Source organism: Canis lupus, chromosome 29 (assembly GCF_048164855.1).
Source record: "Canis lupus baileyi chromosome 29, mCanLup2.hap1, whole genome shotgun sequence".
Classification (NCBI taxonomy): domain Eukaryota; kingdom Metazoa; phylum Chordata; class Mammalia; order Carnivora; family Canidae; genus Canis; species Canis lupus.
Window position 1 is genome coordinate 12,554,915 of NC_132866.1, and position 18,671 is coordinate 12,573,585.

General features: G+C 38.3%; 1 protein-coding gene across 4 annotated transcripts in view; it reads left to right on the forward strand.

The window, feature by feature from the left end:
• FAM204A (family with sequence similarity 204 member A) overlaps positions 1-18,671 on the forward strand; it is a 35,075-nt gene that overhangs the window by 9,474 nt on the left and 6,930 nt on the right. For all 4 annotated transcript variants that reach the window (XR_012020493.1, XM_072805149.1, XM_072805147.1 and 1 more), the window contains one exon: positions 10,224-10,313. Coding sequence is in view for 3 of the 4 variants with exons in the window: in XM_072805149.1 (XP_072661250.1) it covers positions 10,224-10,313 (90 nt within the window). In the remaining variant the exon portion in view is untranslated. The remainder of the gene's footprint in view (positions 1-10,223; positions 10,314-18,671) is intronic.

Here is an 18,671-nt window from a genome sequence, read left to right on the forward strand (position 1 = left end):
CTAGAGCACTGAGGAATTAGAACCAGCATCACTTTTTCTTTTTTTTAAGATTTATTTATTTATTTGAGAGAGAGAGAGCATGTGCACATGAGGGTAGGGGCAGAGGGAGAGGGAGAGAATCTCAAGCAGATTCCCCACTGAGTGAGGAGCTTGATGTCGGGCTTGATCCCAGGACCCTGAAATTGTGACCTGAGTCAAAATCCAGAGTCAGACACCTAACCGACTGAACCACTCAGGCACCCCAACCAGGATCACTTTCTGCCACTCTCATTGCTACTACTGAGCAATCTCTTTTTTTACAAGTGTGAAGCAGGTGCAGAAATGCCTACATTCAGTTGAAACTAAAACCCAGGCTTTATGACACCATTCTCAGTTCCTTTGCTTCACTGCCCAAAGGCTGGTCAGCACTGTAACGTGCAGATGCTCTGCTCTTGGCCCCTATGATTCTGGTGCTGGGAAGAGGGCGCTTGTGAGAAGGATGCTCTAGACTACATAAGCCTACTCTAAAAGCATGAGGTGGAGGGTTGTGGCTGATGGCAGTGGGCCGATCTCTGGCCAACCTGCTATTAGTCCCCACTGCTGACTACATGGTTGTTTTTGAGGGAAGGGATGGTTAAATATTGGTTCTTATATGAATTTTTGAAAAAGTTTTACTCATGAATTAGGTGGTCTTTGATCTTCCATTATTTATAGTTTCTGTTATGTCTTCTCAGAACTGTTGACTTCAGAGTATCTAAACGATTTCTAAGTAAAGTTGCTAACCATTCTAAACAGTAAAAAATTTGAAATTTTACAGTCTCTCCATATTAGAATTTTATTGTTACCCTACATATATGAAATTGTACCTTCTTGATACTGGCCAGATACTGCTGTTATTCATTGTCTAAAATTTGAGATTTGTATAGAGTAACCTTAATAAAGGTTAGGATTACTTGTGCACAATCTTTTAAACAACTCATTTTTATGAATCAATATTCTGTTTCACATTATACGTTAGATGTACTCTAGGAAAAGAAATTTAAGTCAAATGTCATTTTAAAAACAAGGTTTCTGTTTAAGGGAAGTCCTCTATAAATCCTTTTGTGATCACTCAATCTATTTTATGAGTTTGGATTTTCTTAACAGTAGACATTCCTCTGTGGGAATGACATCTGACTAAGAAAGTTATGGCATTTTTCTAAACAAGGAAACTGGTGCTGGCCAGGCTTGCCTCTGCCCAGGATTTTGCCGGCACTTAATATTCTATAAATAAATGCAAGCATAAAAGTAAAAGAAGGATTTAGTGAGGCCAAACTATCTCGTATTCTCTTAGTAGTTCACTATGAGTGCATGCCAGCAGGTTTGCACTCTCCCTTTGGTTTGGGATCGCTGTTTCACTGTTTTACATGCACCCTTTTTGCTGTCATGCTAAAATCTACTATGAATCTACAGAGTAAATAGACATTAAAGAATGTCCACAGTGGAGGCACCAAGATAAAAGCTAAGAATAGATGTAAGTCCAGCCGATAATAGCTACTGCTCAAGAAATCTAGAGAGGATCATGAAAATCTGTGATGCAGTTTGGACAAAACTAACATGGATTTCTAGTCTATTATTTCTCTAGAGCAGAGGCTGATCCGTTACCATATCTGAGAGAGCCCTTTTCTTCTGTATTCACTCTGTCCTTAAGAGTGGTAAAACAAAACTCCTTAATCTTGTGTCTATTGTGGGGGTGTCCCCACACCCCCAGTGTTTTCTTTCTTTTTTTGCTTGCTTGCTTCCTTTTTTTTTTTTTTTTGAACACTGTCAAGCTAAAACTATTGCTCAGCTGACTATGTGCATTTACAACACTGCTGTCACCTGCTTTCCTGACAATGAAGAGAGGATTTTTTTTAAATGTAATTTTCTTAGTATCCAAAGCTGTTTTAAAGTGTTCTTTGTATTAATTACAGCTATAATTGTGTCTCTGGCAGTAGTTTTAGGGCTTATTAATAATTCTGTAATCGTAACATAATTATTTTCAATCTATGTAGGAATTTCTTTAGAACAAATTTTATTCATTAATTTTGTTATAAATGTCTCAAGTATTAGTTGAATCATTTTGATTAGTCAACAATCATTACTGAAGTTTTATATATACTTAATGGATACTTTTGGGCATGAAAAATTAGAGTTAAATTTTAATAATTTTAAGAGTAAGTGTACAATGTCTTTGATAAATTTTTTAGTTGTTTTTGAGAAGAAACTTTTAATTGTATAGTGTAGCTTTTTTCAAATTTATTTTATTTTTTTTTTACCAGAATGCTTTTTTCCAACCAGAATCTTACTTGGAACTCTAATACGCAGATGAGATAAAAGGTTGCCTGCTGGGGCAAGGGGTGGTGGGGGTGGGGAGGTGGTGGGGAGAGATGTAGAGTAGTGGTCTGGACAGGGCAGAAATGGTGGTGGTGGAGGGGAGAGTTGTAGTGGTACCATAGCCATTCCCCTGGTGTCAGTTACACAATTGCAAAGCATTAGCTTTTTATCCCCAGGTGGTGATTCAAATAATTTAAGTAGGTATGATTTATACATAAAGTTGACATCCCTAATTCTTAGTAGTTTATTTTCTCTCATTCATGGAGAGATTACCTAATTTTTTTTTCCTTTGATATTTAGGTCTAATTAGAGCACAGCAAACTTTAGTGAATAGTTCATTTGTATTAAGCTTTAAGAATTGGACAAATTGTCTAAGAATTTAGTAGCAAATTTTTTTTTAAAAGATTTTATTTATTCATGAGAGACACAGAGAGAGAGAGAGGCAGAGACATAGGCAGAGAGAGAAGCAGCCTGATGTGGGACTCAATCCCCGGACTGGGATCACGCCCTGAGCCAAAGGCAGACGCTCAACCACTGAGCCACCCAGGTGTCCCTAGTAGCAAAATTTCTATAGAACTATATTCTACAGTTTGACTAAAGGAGCTTTAATCACATGTTAAAAGAGATCCTCCATATGCACATGTGGCTAATTGGTTTTTCTTGTTAAACCTTAGTACCCATACGTTTCATTGATAGTTGTCTTCTTGACGTCTGCAGCAAAACTTTAATTAGAGGTTACTTATGGCCTCGTGGGAACCTGTTAGATACCAGCCTTGGATGTTTTTCCACCTGTGGCCAAATTGCCGTCTCTAAATTTGTTTGACTCTTAATTTGTTGAGGTATATTTATCTTAAGCTAAATTCTGATTCCTGACAAAAGGCACCTTAGAAGCACACCGAGGCCCTGCAGAGTATCATCAGTTTTTCTGTGCTATGAGAGACATTAGAGATAATACCAACAGAGGTATGCTTGGGTCTAACTTAAGACTTTTTTAAAAGACTTACTACTCAAATCTTCATGAGACTACTTACTGACTCAAAGTTGAATTCTTGGGTCTTACACTTGGGGCTGAGGCTTTGGTACGTTATGATGAGGTCTGTAGCCATATGGAGCTAGGCCTTTTGGTTTTAATGGTATCCTAATACTTAGATAATATATTATGAACAGCTTATTTATCAAATGACTTTATATTCTAGAGTTTTGCTCAGTATTATACATATATTTTCTTTGACCCTTACCATAAGCTTGCAGAGGATGTGGTATTACCTTCTTTTTGGAGGTAAGGTAATTATAACCTGTAGAGGTCTAAGAATCACCCAGAGTTTCTTGTTCAGTAAGTAGAGGAGGTGGAATTTGAATCCCTGGGTCTGACCTTACCAGCCATGTTCTTTGTAAATTGTTACTAACTTACGGTCTTAAGAAGATGGGAATGTTTTACCTTAGGATTTTTTTTTTTTTAACTAATGTTAGCATTTTGAATGTATTTAGAATGTTAATATCTTCTTATAGAAGCAGAAAATTTGGGGGTGCATGTGGAACCAGAAATTTTTCAGAGTCAGAAGGAGCTGTTTTATTTTACATAAATAAATCATTAAAAAAAAAGAAGGAAAAAGAAAAGAGAGAAAAAGGAAACAGTTGTATCCAGTGAAATTTTGTTGAATTAAAAAAAAAAGTTTTAAAAGAGCTAAAAACATAGTTGAACATGGGAGTGGAATTTTATTTCTAGGAGAGAATTTTGGTTATCAAGCCCATCATCTTTTCTTGAAGGAAACCGAGGCTTTGCTCTCTCTTTAAGGAAATCTCATTTACCCAGAGCCGTGACCACCTCTCTTGACTTCTGTTCCAGTGCTTTTTCTGCTATATTATGCTAGTGCTCTGAATGGCTGGGGTAATAGGAATTAGTTAATGATAAAGAGAGAGACTTGTAATTTTAGCTGACTTATTTTTAAGTGAAAATTATACTTAGAAGCTCAGCAGTTCATATAAGTTTCTGGGAGAGGGGAATATTCTTGTTTTCTACCTTTGTGACATTAACTGTGAATGCTGACTCCATGATAACCAAGAAAAGTTAGCAAGTTGATACAACAAAATGACTTGATAAGCAGACCACTGGTTTATTCAGGGTATTGGTGCTAAAAAACAGAATGGATTATGCACTGATCTGCGATTACTGTAGGTCCTGGAGTAAAGAAGTATAGCACCCAGGTCTAACTAATCTTAGGAAGCCTACATAATTGGAGGGAAACACAGAGCTGTTATGTGGAGTAAGACAGACTGTCCCAAGAACGGATGCCATTAGTGACCAGGCTACTGAAATGAAAGGCTGGGACAGATTAAGTCTGGATTTGGGTAACTGCTTCCCCAGAATTTGTGGTGCAGGAAAAATTGAAGTTTGCTGTATTTTATTTTCATATATATTTGAGGAGATACCTAATATCCTGTGCTGGAAGGAGGGCCCACTAGGCCACTGTATTAGCTTTTCTTAAATAAAATACCTCATTTCTATTGTAAAAGTGAATAATAAATACAAAGTCCAGAGGCAGGGACTGTGCTAAGCACTGGGAGTCCAAGAGGGAGAAGATATTCTTCATGCCCTCAAGAAATGCATATTCTAGCAGTGGGAAAGATTTATACATCAGTAAGCATAATAAAATATGACTCTTGTTTAACCATAGGGCTGCTATTAATCCAACATTACTGTTGTGGAATTCTCTTGGGAACTTGTCAAAGCAATGGCTTTGTAATAAGTGTTCCTCATTTGAGTGGGATCTTTTCAGTATTAATACACCCATGGATTACTGCACTGTGACCATTAACTCAGTAATGTAGGCTGAGAGCCTCTTGTGTGAGAAGAACAGGCTAGGGGGTAGGACACACCAAGCCAGTGACCATACATGTTTGCCCTTAGTGAGCCTGGAACCCAGCAGGGAAGACAGACCCACAAGTGCTCAAGAGAGTCATGGAGTGCAGTGATAGTACAGCTTGGAGAAAGCATTGTGGAAGGCAGTTAGGTACTAGGCACAGGGCAGAGTGAAGCCGGGTCAGTGGATGTATTGGTGAGTGAACCTGTAGAGGTAGAGAAGGTAACATTGACATGGGACATACAAGGGGGGCTAAGATTTTTCTGGTAGAAATATATCAGAGGCACCGAGGACATTAAGAGATTGGTAAATGTGACCAGAGATTGGAAGCACAGTATTGCCCAAGATGGGGCTGAGAAAGCATTGTGGGAACCTATTGTAGAGGGATTTCAGTTGCAATTCAAGGTGTCTAATGACATGGTGTCTCTACTTTAAAAAGGTAGAAGACTAGTTTGGAGGAGGTTGTCAACTTCCAAACAGGAGTTGATGAGGCCTCTAAGAAGCCCAGAAAAGAGACATGAGATACCCTACCAAAAAGTTAAAAATAAGAGCACAGGATTGGAGGCATTGAAGACCACTGAGGATTCCCGTCCAGGGTGACTGAGTGGGTGGGCAGCTCTGAAGGGGAAGCAGGGCAGCAAGGGATGAGCTTGTTTGTAGGCATAACAAAAAGTTGGAGACCCTGCCTTTCCAAGGCTTCAATATAAAGATAACTAGCAAGTGGCTGGAGATATAGATCTTGGTATAGCTGAGAGATCAGATGTTTTGAATTTTTAAAGATATATGAAACAGCTTATAAGAAGTAATTGAAGTCCTAGGACTGAGTACATTACTGGAGAAGAGGGAAAAGTCAGAAGAAAAGGGGTCTAATCACAGAGCCTTGAGGACTGTCATCATTAGAGTTATAATTCAAGAAAAGGAGATCAAGGACCTCCAAGGAGATTTAAGTTCTATATTTGGGGAGGTAGTTTTAAGAATGAGGATGTAGTTGACATAATAGATGATCAGGTAGGAGGAGGACAAATGGTGTTATTTGTGATTGTTGAGTTTCAGAGAAGGGTGAAGACAAAAGGAATAGAGAATGCAGTGGGGGATGACACAGGCCTCTCAGTACACTGACCTACAAGAGAGAAATGAAGTACCAACCTAAGAAGCAAGCTGTGTCATCTCATCCAGTCCCTGGTCCAGAATGGGAAAGACAGACATGTTTGTAGGGTGAGAAGAATGAAAAAGAGAGGGGGAGGAGAAAATTATTTTTATTTATTTATTTTTAAAGATTTACTTATTTATTTGAGAGAAAGTGAGAGAGAGTACAGAGAAGAGGGAGAGAGAATATTCATCAGACTCCTCACTGAGTTTGGAGTGCGACTTGGGGGTCCATCTTATGACTGTGAGATCACAACCTGAACTGAAATCCCGAGTTAGATGCTAAACCAACTGAGCCACCTAGACACCCCAAGAGGAGAAAATTTAAAGAGCAGGCTTCTGGGTGACATGTAAGCAGATAGGATTAGGATGAGCACAGGTAGTATGGTTAGTTTTGGAAAGAGATGATTCTTTCTTGGAGGCAGTAGGGACAGAGGGACAGGGTGAGTGAAGATAACACCTTGTGAGGTTGGATGAGAGGAAGGTTGTAGAAGGGACATAGAATGTCCCTTCTTTGGTTCTTCTCTTCCCCTCCGACTCTGCCTCAGCCTCTCATGAATTAGAAGGTAGAGTTATAATCTGAAAAGGATGGAGGTAGGGTTGAGGGCATTTGAAAAAGTAGAAAAGTAACAACTTCTTAGAGGAATGTGGGAACTTTCAAGGGTAGAAGTTAGAGCCCACTCAGTTGAATTTGAAGATCGTCTTTTACTACAAGCCAGTGAATTGAGTTACTTGGTTTTCTCTGACACAGCTGGGACACCTAGATGTTCAAGTAGTAGAAATAGGTGGTTGGAAAGAGCCGAAACAAGGTAAATGTGGGAGGAAATTGTACATATTGCTTAGGTCATTGATTCTTTTTTTTTTCTTTTTTTTATGCATGAGAGAGAGAGAGAGAGAGAGGAAGGGGCAGAGACAGAGGCAGAGGGAACCTGTGGGGAGCCTGCTCCAGAACTTGATCCCAGGACCCTGAGATCATCACCTGAGCTGAAAGGAAACACTCAACCACTGAGCCATGCAGGCATCCCAGGTCATTGGTTCTTAAACTTTGGCCTGATAAGTATCAATGAATTCCTGGGTCCTGATCCCAGTTTCTGATTCAGAGTATTTAGATTTCTAACAAGTTCCCAGGTAGTGCTGATGCTGCTGGTCCAGACATATACTTTGAGAACTCCTGGCTTAGAGTTTGAAAAGGTTAATCATGGATGGCAGGCCAGAGAGAGAGAGGGCAGGAGAATCCAAGAAGGGCCTGAAGGACCGGGAGAATAAATATGGTGGTGCCAGGGTAGGGTTTCAAATGAAGACAAGGCAGGTTCACTGGCTATGAAGACTTGAGACTAGTGAAAGGACAGAATATTGAGTTCAGAAAGAATTCCAGACTGTAAAGCTTTGGAACTGGAGCTTTCAGGTGATGTCTGTTGCATGGCCCAGAGTGAGCCTTTTCAAAGTATTGGTCTTCTAAGACATACAGAGCTTGTGTCTGAATATAACTCAGTGTACTACTTCCTTGTTTGAGAAAGTCTTTTCTTCCTCCCCTCCCCCTTCTCCCCTAAAACCAAAAGTCCAAGCTGTATAGTCATGTAGTTGATTTGCATTCTGGCACACGCTCAGGTCGTGGACTGGCAATATTCACAGACCTGAGCAGGTGCACACACCACACTTGGTGTGTCACAGACCTTGAGTATGGATCCTGGGATGGGCATTAGAGGTCCCTGAGGATGAAGGATGTTGGAAAAGTGAGTCCAGAGTGTTTGTTGGATCACGAGGAGAAGAGTTCTTCAGAAATACAGAAAAGAATTTCTGGAGACTGATCGGTAATCATAGGACCAGAATGGGAAAAGGACAGAGAGCCACATGGCCTGGGATCAGAGACTAAGGCCTATTGAATGATGGTCTCAGGCTATAGTTGGGAGCAAGGATGATAAGCATGTCATCCTATCAAATCCTTAGATGGGGTGAGAGATTGTGAGAAGGGATGATCTTCATTCAACAGGGACACTAGTGATAACCTTGCCTGTCTGTGTTCCGTGTTTTTAGGCAGATTATGTATGGCCACTTTTTTTGTTTTCAAATTTTTATTTAAATTCTAGTTAGTTAGCATACAGGGTAATATTGGTTTCAGGAGTAGAATTTGGTGATTCATCACTTACATATAACATCCAGTGCTCATCATTAACATGTGCCCTCCTTCAGATCCATCACCCATTTTGCCCCTCCCCCACCCATCAGCCTCCCTGAACCCTCAGTTTTTCTCTATCATTAAGAGTTTATGGTTTGTTTCCTTCTCTTTTATTCCCCCTCCTTATATATTCGTGTTTTGTTTCTTTTAAGATTTATTTACTTTAGAGAAAGAGCATGTGTGTGTGTGATGTGGGGGGAAAGGGGACAGGGAGAAGGAGAGAGAGAATCCCAAGTAGACTTTGCACCCAGCATGGAGCCTGACATAGGGTTCGGTTTTACAACCCCAAGACCCCAAGATATGACCTGAGCCGAAATCAAAAGTCAGACCCTCAACTGACTGAGCCATCCAGGTGCCTCTTACGTGTTTTGTTTCTTAAATTCCACGTAGGAGTCAAATCATATGGTATTCTTCTTTCTCCAACTTATTTCGCTTAGCATAATGCACTCTGACTCCATCCACAACATTGCAAATGGCAAGATTTCATTCTTTTTGATGGCTGACTAGTATTCCATTGTGCGGGGGATAGAGAAAAAAAAAACGGAGGAGGGGCAGAGGGAGAAGCAGGCTCCCCACTGAGCAGAGAGCCTGTCTTGGGACTCAATCCCAGGACCCCAAGATCATGACCTGAGCCAAAGGCAGACACTTAACCCACTGAGCCACCCAGGTACCCATGTGTATAGACATTTTTAAGTCTTGTTTCAACAGAGGCTATACAGGAACAAAATTTCTCTTAGTTGATGGGTATAATTAAGCAGTACACTGACAGGCAGAGGCATTCCCGGGGTCCCTTTTACTAGGTGAGGGAGAAATTGGGAACTGAAAATGTGGAGGACAAACTGGCTAAGCCATTGTTAGGGCAAAATTTTCTTGTGAGAAGCAATATATATTAGACCATTTAAACATTTTAAAACTATTTCCACAAGCTAAATTCAGTTATATAAGTCCAAGCATCTTTCCATAAATGTATGATGAATCCTACCTCATCTGTTTGGTAGCCTTATGAAAATTTTAATTATGATTTCCTGAAGCATCTTCAGCTAATAAAGAAAAACATTTTCATAGGAAAATAAAATCATTCTCTTATGTAACATTCCTCCCATATTTAATATCTACCTGAATACCCATAGTCAGACGCTGGAGGGCTGTTGAAGGAGGGCTTCAGCTACAGGAAGGAGCAGGGGAGGGTGGTGTGAGTACAGGCTCTGGGCAGACCCAGATTCATGTGACAGCCTTACCACTTGCAGACTCTGGACCTTGGCCATGTTAGTGAGTCTGAGGCCTCGGTTTCCTCATGTTCAAAAACAGGATAGTAGTATTTTGTGAAATTGTTGGGAGGATAAATGAGCTTTGTTATAATACTAAGCTGGAATCCACTACATAATAAGCTTGCCATCATTTTAACTATTGTTATCATTAACATTATATTGTAATTAAGGGGAAGTGTAGTCCTTGAAGTCACAGAAGTCTGGATTGGCATCTCCTTTTTCTTAGTTCAGGAAGTTACCTAACCTTGATTAAGCCATTTGGTATCTCTGCATGGCCTTCTCATCAGTAAATAGGAATGGTACCAACTACCACAGGGGTCACCATGAAAATTCAGTGGTCTAAGTAACATGCTCGGTATAGCCCTGTGACATAGTTTTTGCCAGCAATTGTTTGCCTTTCTTTCCTGCCTTTAAGTTTTAGGTTTCTTTGCTTTCTAGTCGGGCCTTGAAAAGAGCATAGACCAGGCTGTGGAAGAATGGAACATCGAGAAGGCTGAGGAACTCAGCAACCAGCTAGCTACTCGAGAGGTGAGTCAACTGTAGTATTTCCAGATTTTCTAAAATGAATGTACATTCTTTTTGTGACCACAAGTAAGTTTAGTATGCAAATACTTGATCTTAGCTTTTTTTGTTTGTTTTTTAAGTAGGCTCCATGCCCACTGTGGAGCCCAGTGTGGGGTTTGAACCTCATCCTGAGATCAAGACCTGAGCTGAGATCAAGAGTCGGATGCTTAACCGACTGAGCCACCCAGGCGCCCCTCAAATATTTAATCTTAGATTTTCCTTTCTGTCCATTTTCTTTCGTCTTATACTGCCATTTATTTTGAAGGGCTGGGTTCTATTTTTGTCTTCAATGTTTTTAAATTATTCTGGTCTAAAACTTATGGTAGAAATAATTCATGATTGATATTCAACCCTAGATTTCACCTGGTTCAGAGGGGTTTTTGCCTGTTATGATTAAAAGACTAGCTTTCTTTTTCCATTTGCATCTTTAATTCTGTTTAACTCTCCCTGAGGGCAGCTGTGTGTTCCAGTGTCATATCTCAAGGTTTTCCTTGCCCTCACCTCCCCAAATGCTTTTTTCCTGCATATTTTAAACTTTCAGTCCTAAAAAATTTTCAGCTTTTTAAAACCTATAGTCTAGAATATAAAACCAGTAGAGACATTGAATATTCTTTTTTCAAGTACACAAGGCTTCCAGAAGATTGTGACTTGCACCTTTTCTCCAATTGCTGCTGGGTGTCAGTAGGCAAAGTTGCACATTGAGTAAAGACCTCAAATGGGCATATGTTGTGGTGTTGTTAATGGGTTTTGTGATTCTTTTTTGTCTTTTTTAGGGAAAAAGTTCTACCATAGCTTTCCTTTTACTGTATCCCTACCTTTTTCACCTTACTCTTAAACTAGACTCCCAGAGGTTTAATTGCATGGAGAGCATCATTGGTTGTCTGTGCAAGTTGCTGTCCATGTACCCTGTTCTTTCTTAACTCACCTACAGGTGAGCATTTGTTCTAAACAAATGAGGCTAGTGATGAACTTAACTATTTCAGTAAATCCTTCTCTGGAAGCACCATTTCACTCTTCTGCTGCCAATGGCAAAAAATCCACTATTTATTGCTGTTTGTTGGTCTGTTTCCCATTTTTGGATGCTGGCCATAAGTATCTTGTAAGGTATATGTTTTTATGTAGGGAAATAAACAAATCCAGAAGTGAGGCTTTGGGATTCAGAAGTTCTCTTTTTCCCCGTAAACCATTAAGATCAATTGTCGTAGTTAATATTTATGTTTGTGACATGTCTACATATGTGTGCTTATTTATTAAATGGCTACTATATAGGAAATTATGAAGCTTGGAGCTTGAGTTTGAGACACAAGCAAGCAGCAGTATAAATGGCAGTTAGGGGGCCTTTCAAAAAGTGACATTTTAAAAAAATTGTTTACTTTTTTTCTCATAAGATTCATTCTTCCCTTCCCAGCTTTTATTTCTTGTGCTTTGACATTTGCTCTCTTTTTTGGTAGTCATGTTTTGATTTTATTGATTATAACATTTATTAGATACAATAGCATTTTATCACTCTGTTTTCAAACAAAGATTCAAGTATTACATTTCTTTTATTTTTTTTTATTTTATTTTATTTTTTTAAGTATTACATTTCTTTTAAAGATTTATTTTAGAGAGCATGAGCACACACAGGCACAGGGTGAGGAAGGGCAGAGGCAGAGGGAGATGGAGAGGGAAAGAGAATCTCAAGCAGACTCTGCTCTAAGTGCAGAGCCCAATGCAGGGCTTGATCTTATGGCCCTGAGCTGAAACCAAGTTGGATGCTTAACCGACTGCAATAGACTGCACCACCCAAGCACCCCTATTATATTTTAATAAGATGAATTTGATAGTGTGTTGAATGGTACCACAACCTTGATAAGATTTAAGTGTCAGTTGGCAGTTATTATAGTGGCTTCTTCAGCTTGGTGTGTACCTGGCACTTATCTCTGCAAATCAGCTTTGTGTTAAAGACCATCTCTAAGATTCTGTCCCATAATAGAGCACTTAATGTTTGTTGTTACTATTTTGGCATCTGGAACTTACTTTTCCGTAGAATTGTTGTTAGACGTAGTGGTTAAGATTCTTGGGTAGCCTGCAAGTATATACAAAATAGTGGATTATATCAGTAGTATATCTCCTCTCCAAATTTTGGAGAGTTGACCTTGAAATGTCAGAGAAGGGTGGGGAGGGATATGCTTCAGGGCTGGAAGAGAGTCCCATGGATAAAAGTGGATCTGGCTGCAAGGATGATGAGGGGTAGGCACAGTAGGATGTATGATGGAGGTAGTGGCTGAAGGCATAAGTGGGCTTTCAGAGACTCAAAGGCTCGCAGGGCAGCAACACCAATCAATCACTAAGTCTTGGTCACATCTAAATAGGCAGGTATGGAAGCCTTTGGCAGCTTTCTCTGAATATCCACCTCATTTGGGTCAGAAGCAACCCTTTTGGAGAACTGGTCCTTAAATACACCACTTTGGTCCATGTTGTGCCACATGTTTGAGATGGTGTCTCTTGAATCTCTTTAAAAATTGTGGGTATTTATGACTGTTTGCTCTCCAGCAAATGCTGTACCATCAGCATGTGGCTGATCTCTGAAATGCCTGTATAGTTATACTAAAGCTAAGGAAAGAAACATAATAAAATCCAGTGAGGCCTTAGGGTATGGCTTCCTGATTGTTCTTAGAAACACTGTAGACTTGTCATTACCTCTCTCTCAGGGATCATAGGATTCAACAAACTGGTGTCCCCGTGTCATTGCTTGTCCAGTCTTCCTCTTGGAAGACCTGAGAGTTAGGTATTTTGTGATGTCTACCAAATAACAAGGTGAGTGTGACTCAGCGAGCGGCCCCAGGTCAGTTACTTTTTTCGGATCTTGGCTTATTACCAGAAGAAAAAATAATGCAAGGCCTAGTCTGCAGCTTTAGAATGTGGGCTCCACATGACCCAACCATGGCTGGTTGTTTTTCTTTTTGTCTTTTTCTGTTGATTAGCACCCCCATCTTAAGGGGGAATTCAGAGAGAAGCATTTACTTTATTGCAGGCTCTGTGTTTTTTCTAGGTAAAGTTAATAGTGCTGAAATATTAAAAGTTGAATGTATTTGAGTTTAAAAAAAAGTTTAATTTTGTAATAATTTGACTTTCAGAAAGTTGCAAAGCTTGTGAAAAGATTTTCTGTTCACTTTCACCTAGATACCCAAGCTGTTAACATTTAACATTTGCTTTACCATTCATCCTGATTTATATACTTCATTTAGATTTGCCAAATGTCTCACTGATTTCTTTTATAGCAGAAAAAATGGTTTCTTCTTCCTGGTCTAGGACATTGCATTTTGTTGTTATGTCTCTTTATTCTTCTTCATTCTGGAAAGTTCCTCAGTCTGTCTTTATTTATTAGGACATTAGCATTTTTGAGGAGTCCAATTATTTTGTAGGATATCCTTCAGTTTTGGTTTATATATTGTTTCCTCATGCACTTTTGGCAGGAATATCACATAAATGATGCTGTGTCTGTCTCAATGCAAGATACTAGGAGGCACTTGGTATCTGCTTGTCCCATTTATTGATGATACTACTTTGAAGTTTTGGTAAGGCAGTGTCCCTGGGTTTCTCCACATTATTATTACATTACTCTTTCCCCATATGTAATTAATAAGTATCTCGTGGCAAGATGGGTGATAATTTGAGACTGTGTAAATATTCTGTCTGTCATTATACTTTACCCATTGGTTTTAGCATCCACTGCTAATTCTTTTCCTGTTTAGGACAGTTATTAATCATGGTGGTTGCCAAACTGGATTTTTAAAATGTTACTTAATTGTATTTTTCATCTTTACCTGGCAAACCAGACCTAAAATTTGTCTTAAATGAGATATTGAGTTATATATAATCTTTTATGTATCTGTTAAATCTCTCTGTAAAACCTGGACAATTGAAAAATTGGATATAGTTTTTTTAAATGATGCACTGGGAGGAGATGGGGTCACCGTGGCCCTGTGCTCACCAGCAGTTGCATGTTAACTCCCACCTTACCTGCTTTGTCAGGGATCACTGGTGAGCCTTCCTTCCTCTGCCATTTGAAGCTGCGTGTCAGAATGTACAGGACTGTATGCCTTAGCAGCCTCCGAGATGTGTGTTATCTTTGAGGATATTAGGTTTCTTTTTTTGCGTTTTGTTTTGTTACACTGCTTTGGTAGAAATGTGAATCACATAGCACTGACTAGGTATTTTCCATTTTAAGCTTGTTATTTCCTGTTACATTTATGATAAATGAGATTGCTTCAGAAATATAGGATATTTTCATCATTTGTAAGGATAGTAAGCATTTTTCTCAAGTTTTTTTTTTCTTTTTTACTTCCATACAAATATAATGCCTGCTTCTAGTAAAACAAGTTAAATTTATTTAGTGTGAGGTTAAAGAATACTGATTAAAAGAAAAAATAAAATTCTATTCTTTTCCTTGCATAAATGGCAAAACATCTGGACAGTGTTTGCAGTTCAGACACAGACTTTGGAAAGATACTGATGGTCATTAAACATCCATGAAGAATAAAGTAATCTAGGTAGAATTCTTGAATAAATAGTTCAGTTTGAGATTTAATTTTTCATATTTATTCCCTTGGTACCAGTTACCACAGATATGAGAGATGGGATTTTGAAAAGTAAGTGATTGTGAGTTTGGGGCAGAAACCCTTTATGAATTAACTGTATACGTGCATGGTAGGTGTCCTTTTGGAAGTCAGGTATATTGGTTTTTAATCAGTTCCGTTTTCTTTTTTCAAGAAGCAGAGACTGGGACCTGCTGATAAAGCCTTTGCTCAGAGGCACAGATCCCAGAGTTCTTAAAGCCTTTTCCAACCATAATAAGTGAAACTAATTTTTGATGTTTAACATTTATAAGCCTGTGAAACCAATAGGGCAGCATCAGTATTGAAAAAAATGAAGCCAAAAGTAGAACCATGCCTGCGAATGGGCCATGAAAACAGTTTCTCAAAAAACAGAAACAAAAACAACAGTATACTGTTTGTTCATGCACTATCATTGTAGCATAACAAATGCATATTTTTCCAGAATCACATTCACTTAAATTAACGATCACATCAAGGATATGTATTTTCTGGTTTTAGGGGACGGCTCAAATTCACAGGTTTGAAACCTTGATTGTGCTAACATCTTTGGTTTTGCTGTGTAGTAATGTAGTTGCCTTGGGACTGTCCCTCCTGTTGATTAAATACTTCTTTGTCATTAACAGTCTTGGAGGAGAGATGCAGGGGAAAAATATATTTGGGTTTGTGTCATATTGATGAAACTGTTCTAATTTTTTAAAAAGTTGTTTTTAAAAAAATACCATTTTCCCATACACAAAGTATTTGAGCATATTTGTGGCTTGTTAACCTTAGACCTAAATTGGAAGTATATTCTGTTCATTGATAGTGATCCTTAAAAATTCCATCCTTTGGTACTGGTCTTTTCTGACACATTATCTTTTTTTACAATCCAGGTTATACCGATTCATAGAAATCAGTAGAAGCGTTTTAAAATTAAGTGCTAAAGCCTAGATTTAATTAATAAGTAGGCAGCACGTAGGCTTAATGTCACATTTTGGAAAGAATTTTTCTCTAGGCATCTTCACATTAGCCTCCTGTAGATAAATAAAACCCTCTTGGTTTGGCAGCAGTGAGTTTCTTGCCATGGAGTGAGTCACATCTAGTCACATTAACTCGATACATTGCTCCAGTTGATTTCAGTTATAACTGAACAGTGTCAGAGTAGAAATGAAGAGAGGCTGCCTGTGCATTTTGTTTGAACTTTGTGCTGTCTTTGGCAGCACCAGCTAAACTTAATTCTTTGTAAACAGCAGTACTTCATGTTGTAACATGATAATTATTTTGTGTAACCTAGAAAGAGCATTCATGACATTGGCAGTATGAATTAAACTGAGAGTTAAATTTGAATTTTATGAATTAAGTAAGACGATTTAAATTTTTGGATTCCAAAACGGGTGAAGTTAATATTGTTGAAATATATAGTTTGTTAATACTTAAATAACAAAGGTGAGAATGGCCTTTTTAAAAAACTAATGGTTGAATTGATGGTGTTCTTTCCTAGTTAAATAAAATGCTCTCTAATTTGGAGAGATGATTAATTTGTAGACTAAGCTCTAGTTCTAGAGTGATTTTCTAAAAAGTCTGAAGGCGTCGTCATTGAAGAGGGGCATATATATATGTTGGAGGAGGTAGTTGCTGCATTCTATGTGCATATTTAAGACAGGGTCCTTTCTCAAAGATGCCGCGAGTACTCCCGCACTCTCTCTAGCATTCAGAATTTCTCCAGTGCACTTCGTTGTTAGGCTTTAGTTTCTCTGAGAGGACACCGACTACAATTTGCTCTTTTCATTCTCAGTTTTAGTTTTATGTTGATGTACATGCAGTGTTGTCGTAATGGGGTAAGAGTTTGAATCACCCTCCTCTTCCCCCCAGATAATACAATTTTGGCAGATGTACCTGTCAAAGTACCTGGAATGTTATCATGTGTAGGGTTCAGACTTGATATATTTGTTTAAATTTTTGAAATACAGATTCTGTCAAACTTGGTAAGTTTGAAGTTACTTTTTGTTAGTGCTATTTTCAAAAGCTCTAATCTGTTTGCATTTCGTGTCTTCCCGCCCCCCCCAAAAAAGAAAACTGAATTTAAAGACATATTACAATGAAGCAAATTTTGTCATTCTGAGCTCTTTGGGTCTTTAATCCAGAGAGCAAAATTATTTTTTCATTTTCGTGTTTGCTTTTTTTTCAGTAGAAATATTTTAACAACTATGTTTCCAAAGGTAAAACAGTTCATTCAGATATGAAGCTGAATGTATATTCCAATTACCTATTGTAAGAATTTATCATTGGAATGTGTGACTCTAAGGATGGCAGATTCTTTCTGTTTTCTTAATTATCGTGATCTCTTGCCACTGAAGATTGGGTAAACAAAGTAAAATGCATGGAATATTATATATATATATATATTAGAGAGAGAGAGACTTTAAATATCCATTTCAGCATTTCATTTTTACAGAAAGGATATTATTTTTGTTGCTAGTACCAGGAGGTGTAGGTAAAGAATACATTATTTCATACAAAGTCATCTAATGCCCACAAAATATATTTTATGTTTCTCCTTGAAATGTTACTGCTCTGCCTTCTGTCCCTTATTTTTTCTTTGTGGTTTCGTTGTTATTGTCGTCGTTGTTGTTTTTTCTCTTTCCAGTTAAGACAGGAGAGTTTAGAACCATTTTCTTTGTGGTATATTTCACTGATTGGCAGCAGAAAGGAATCTAGGACACTGGGGAGAGAGAGAAGCCGTCACTGCGCAGCCTTCTGCTGGCAGCAGTGTGCTCAGCCACCTGGGGAAGTTGGGCCTTCTCTGCTGTGGGGAGCTGTGTGTATCTGCTAAGGATCATCTAGAACTGACTTACTTTCATTAACTTTGGTCATTTCTCAGTGGTTTTTTAATTTAAATGTTCTTCTGTGTATCATTGTGTAGTCTGAGCGTAGTCCCGGGGGGCTTTTAAATGGTGATTTTAACTCTTTGAAGCCTTGTTCTTCTGAGTTGTTAGAGGTAATTTCAGTAATTTCATGTAGATGAACAGTGATCAGAGTGTGTGGGAAAGAAGCTGTGCCTATCCAGGTAAGGGAAGGTTTAGCTATGTGAATTCCTTTACGTGGAGTGGATCCCATACAAAATTGTGTATAGCCTTGAAGTTGGACCATGTTAATATGAGAAAACTAAAAATGGGGCTGAATGATGGGTTTCTTTCTCAGGTTTTTAGGTGTGCCTACTTAGATCTCCTTGCATTGAGGATGTCTTCTTTTAACCTTTGTGGTATGATTGGATGATCACCTAGAATGGTGTTCCTTATACTCTCTTTTAATTATGTTTATCTGTGCTTTTAACAAACCTTAAGAAAAGATTTCAGATGTTACAAGTCTAATTAAAGAGACAGACAAAGCACAGTTTATACTGTAGATTTTTTCTGCAGTTCAATTAATCAGCATGTTTTCTCTTTTAATTAAAACCATTTTAGTAAATTAAAGCCCACAGCAAAACACATATATAATTTGTTTGTAATTAGCTCTTAATTGGTGGTAGTTGAAGCTTAGCACCCTTGGTTTCTTTCTTCATGATTGCCATTTTATTAGCAGCCAGTCATTAATTAATCTTTTTCTAATTAGCTTATAAAACTGTTGATGGCACATTATTGTAAATGTGATTTTAAGTTCAAAGCTTGTTAATAAGCTTTCTTACTTAGAAGAACAGAGATAAAGAAATTGCTGAAAACAGTACTACAGTTCTTTAAAAAAA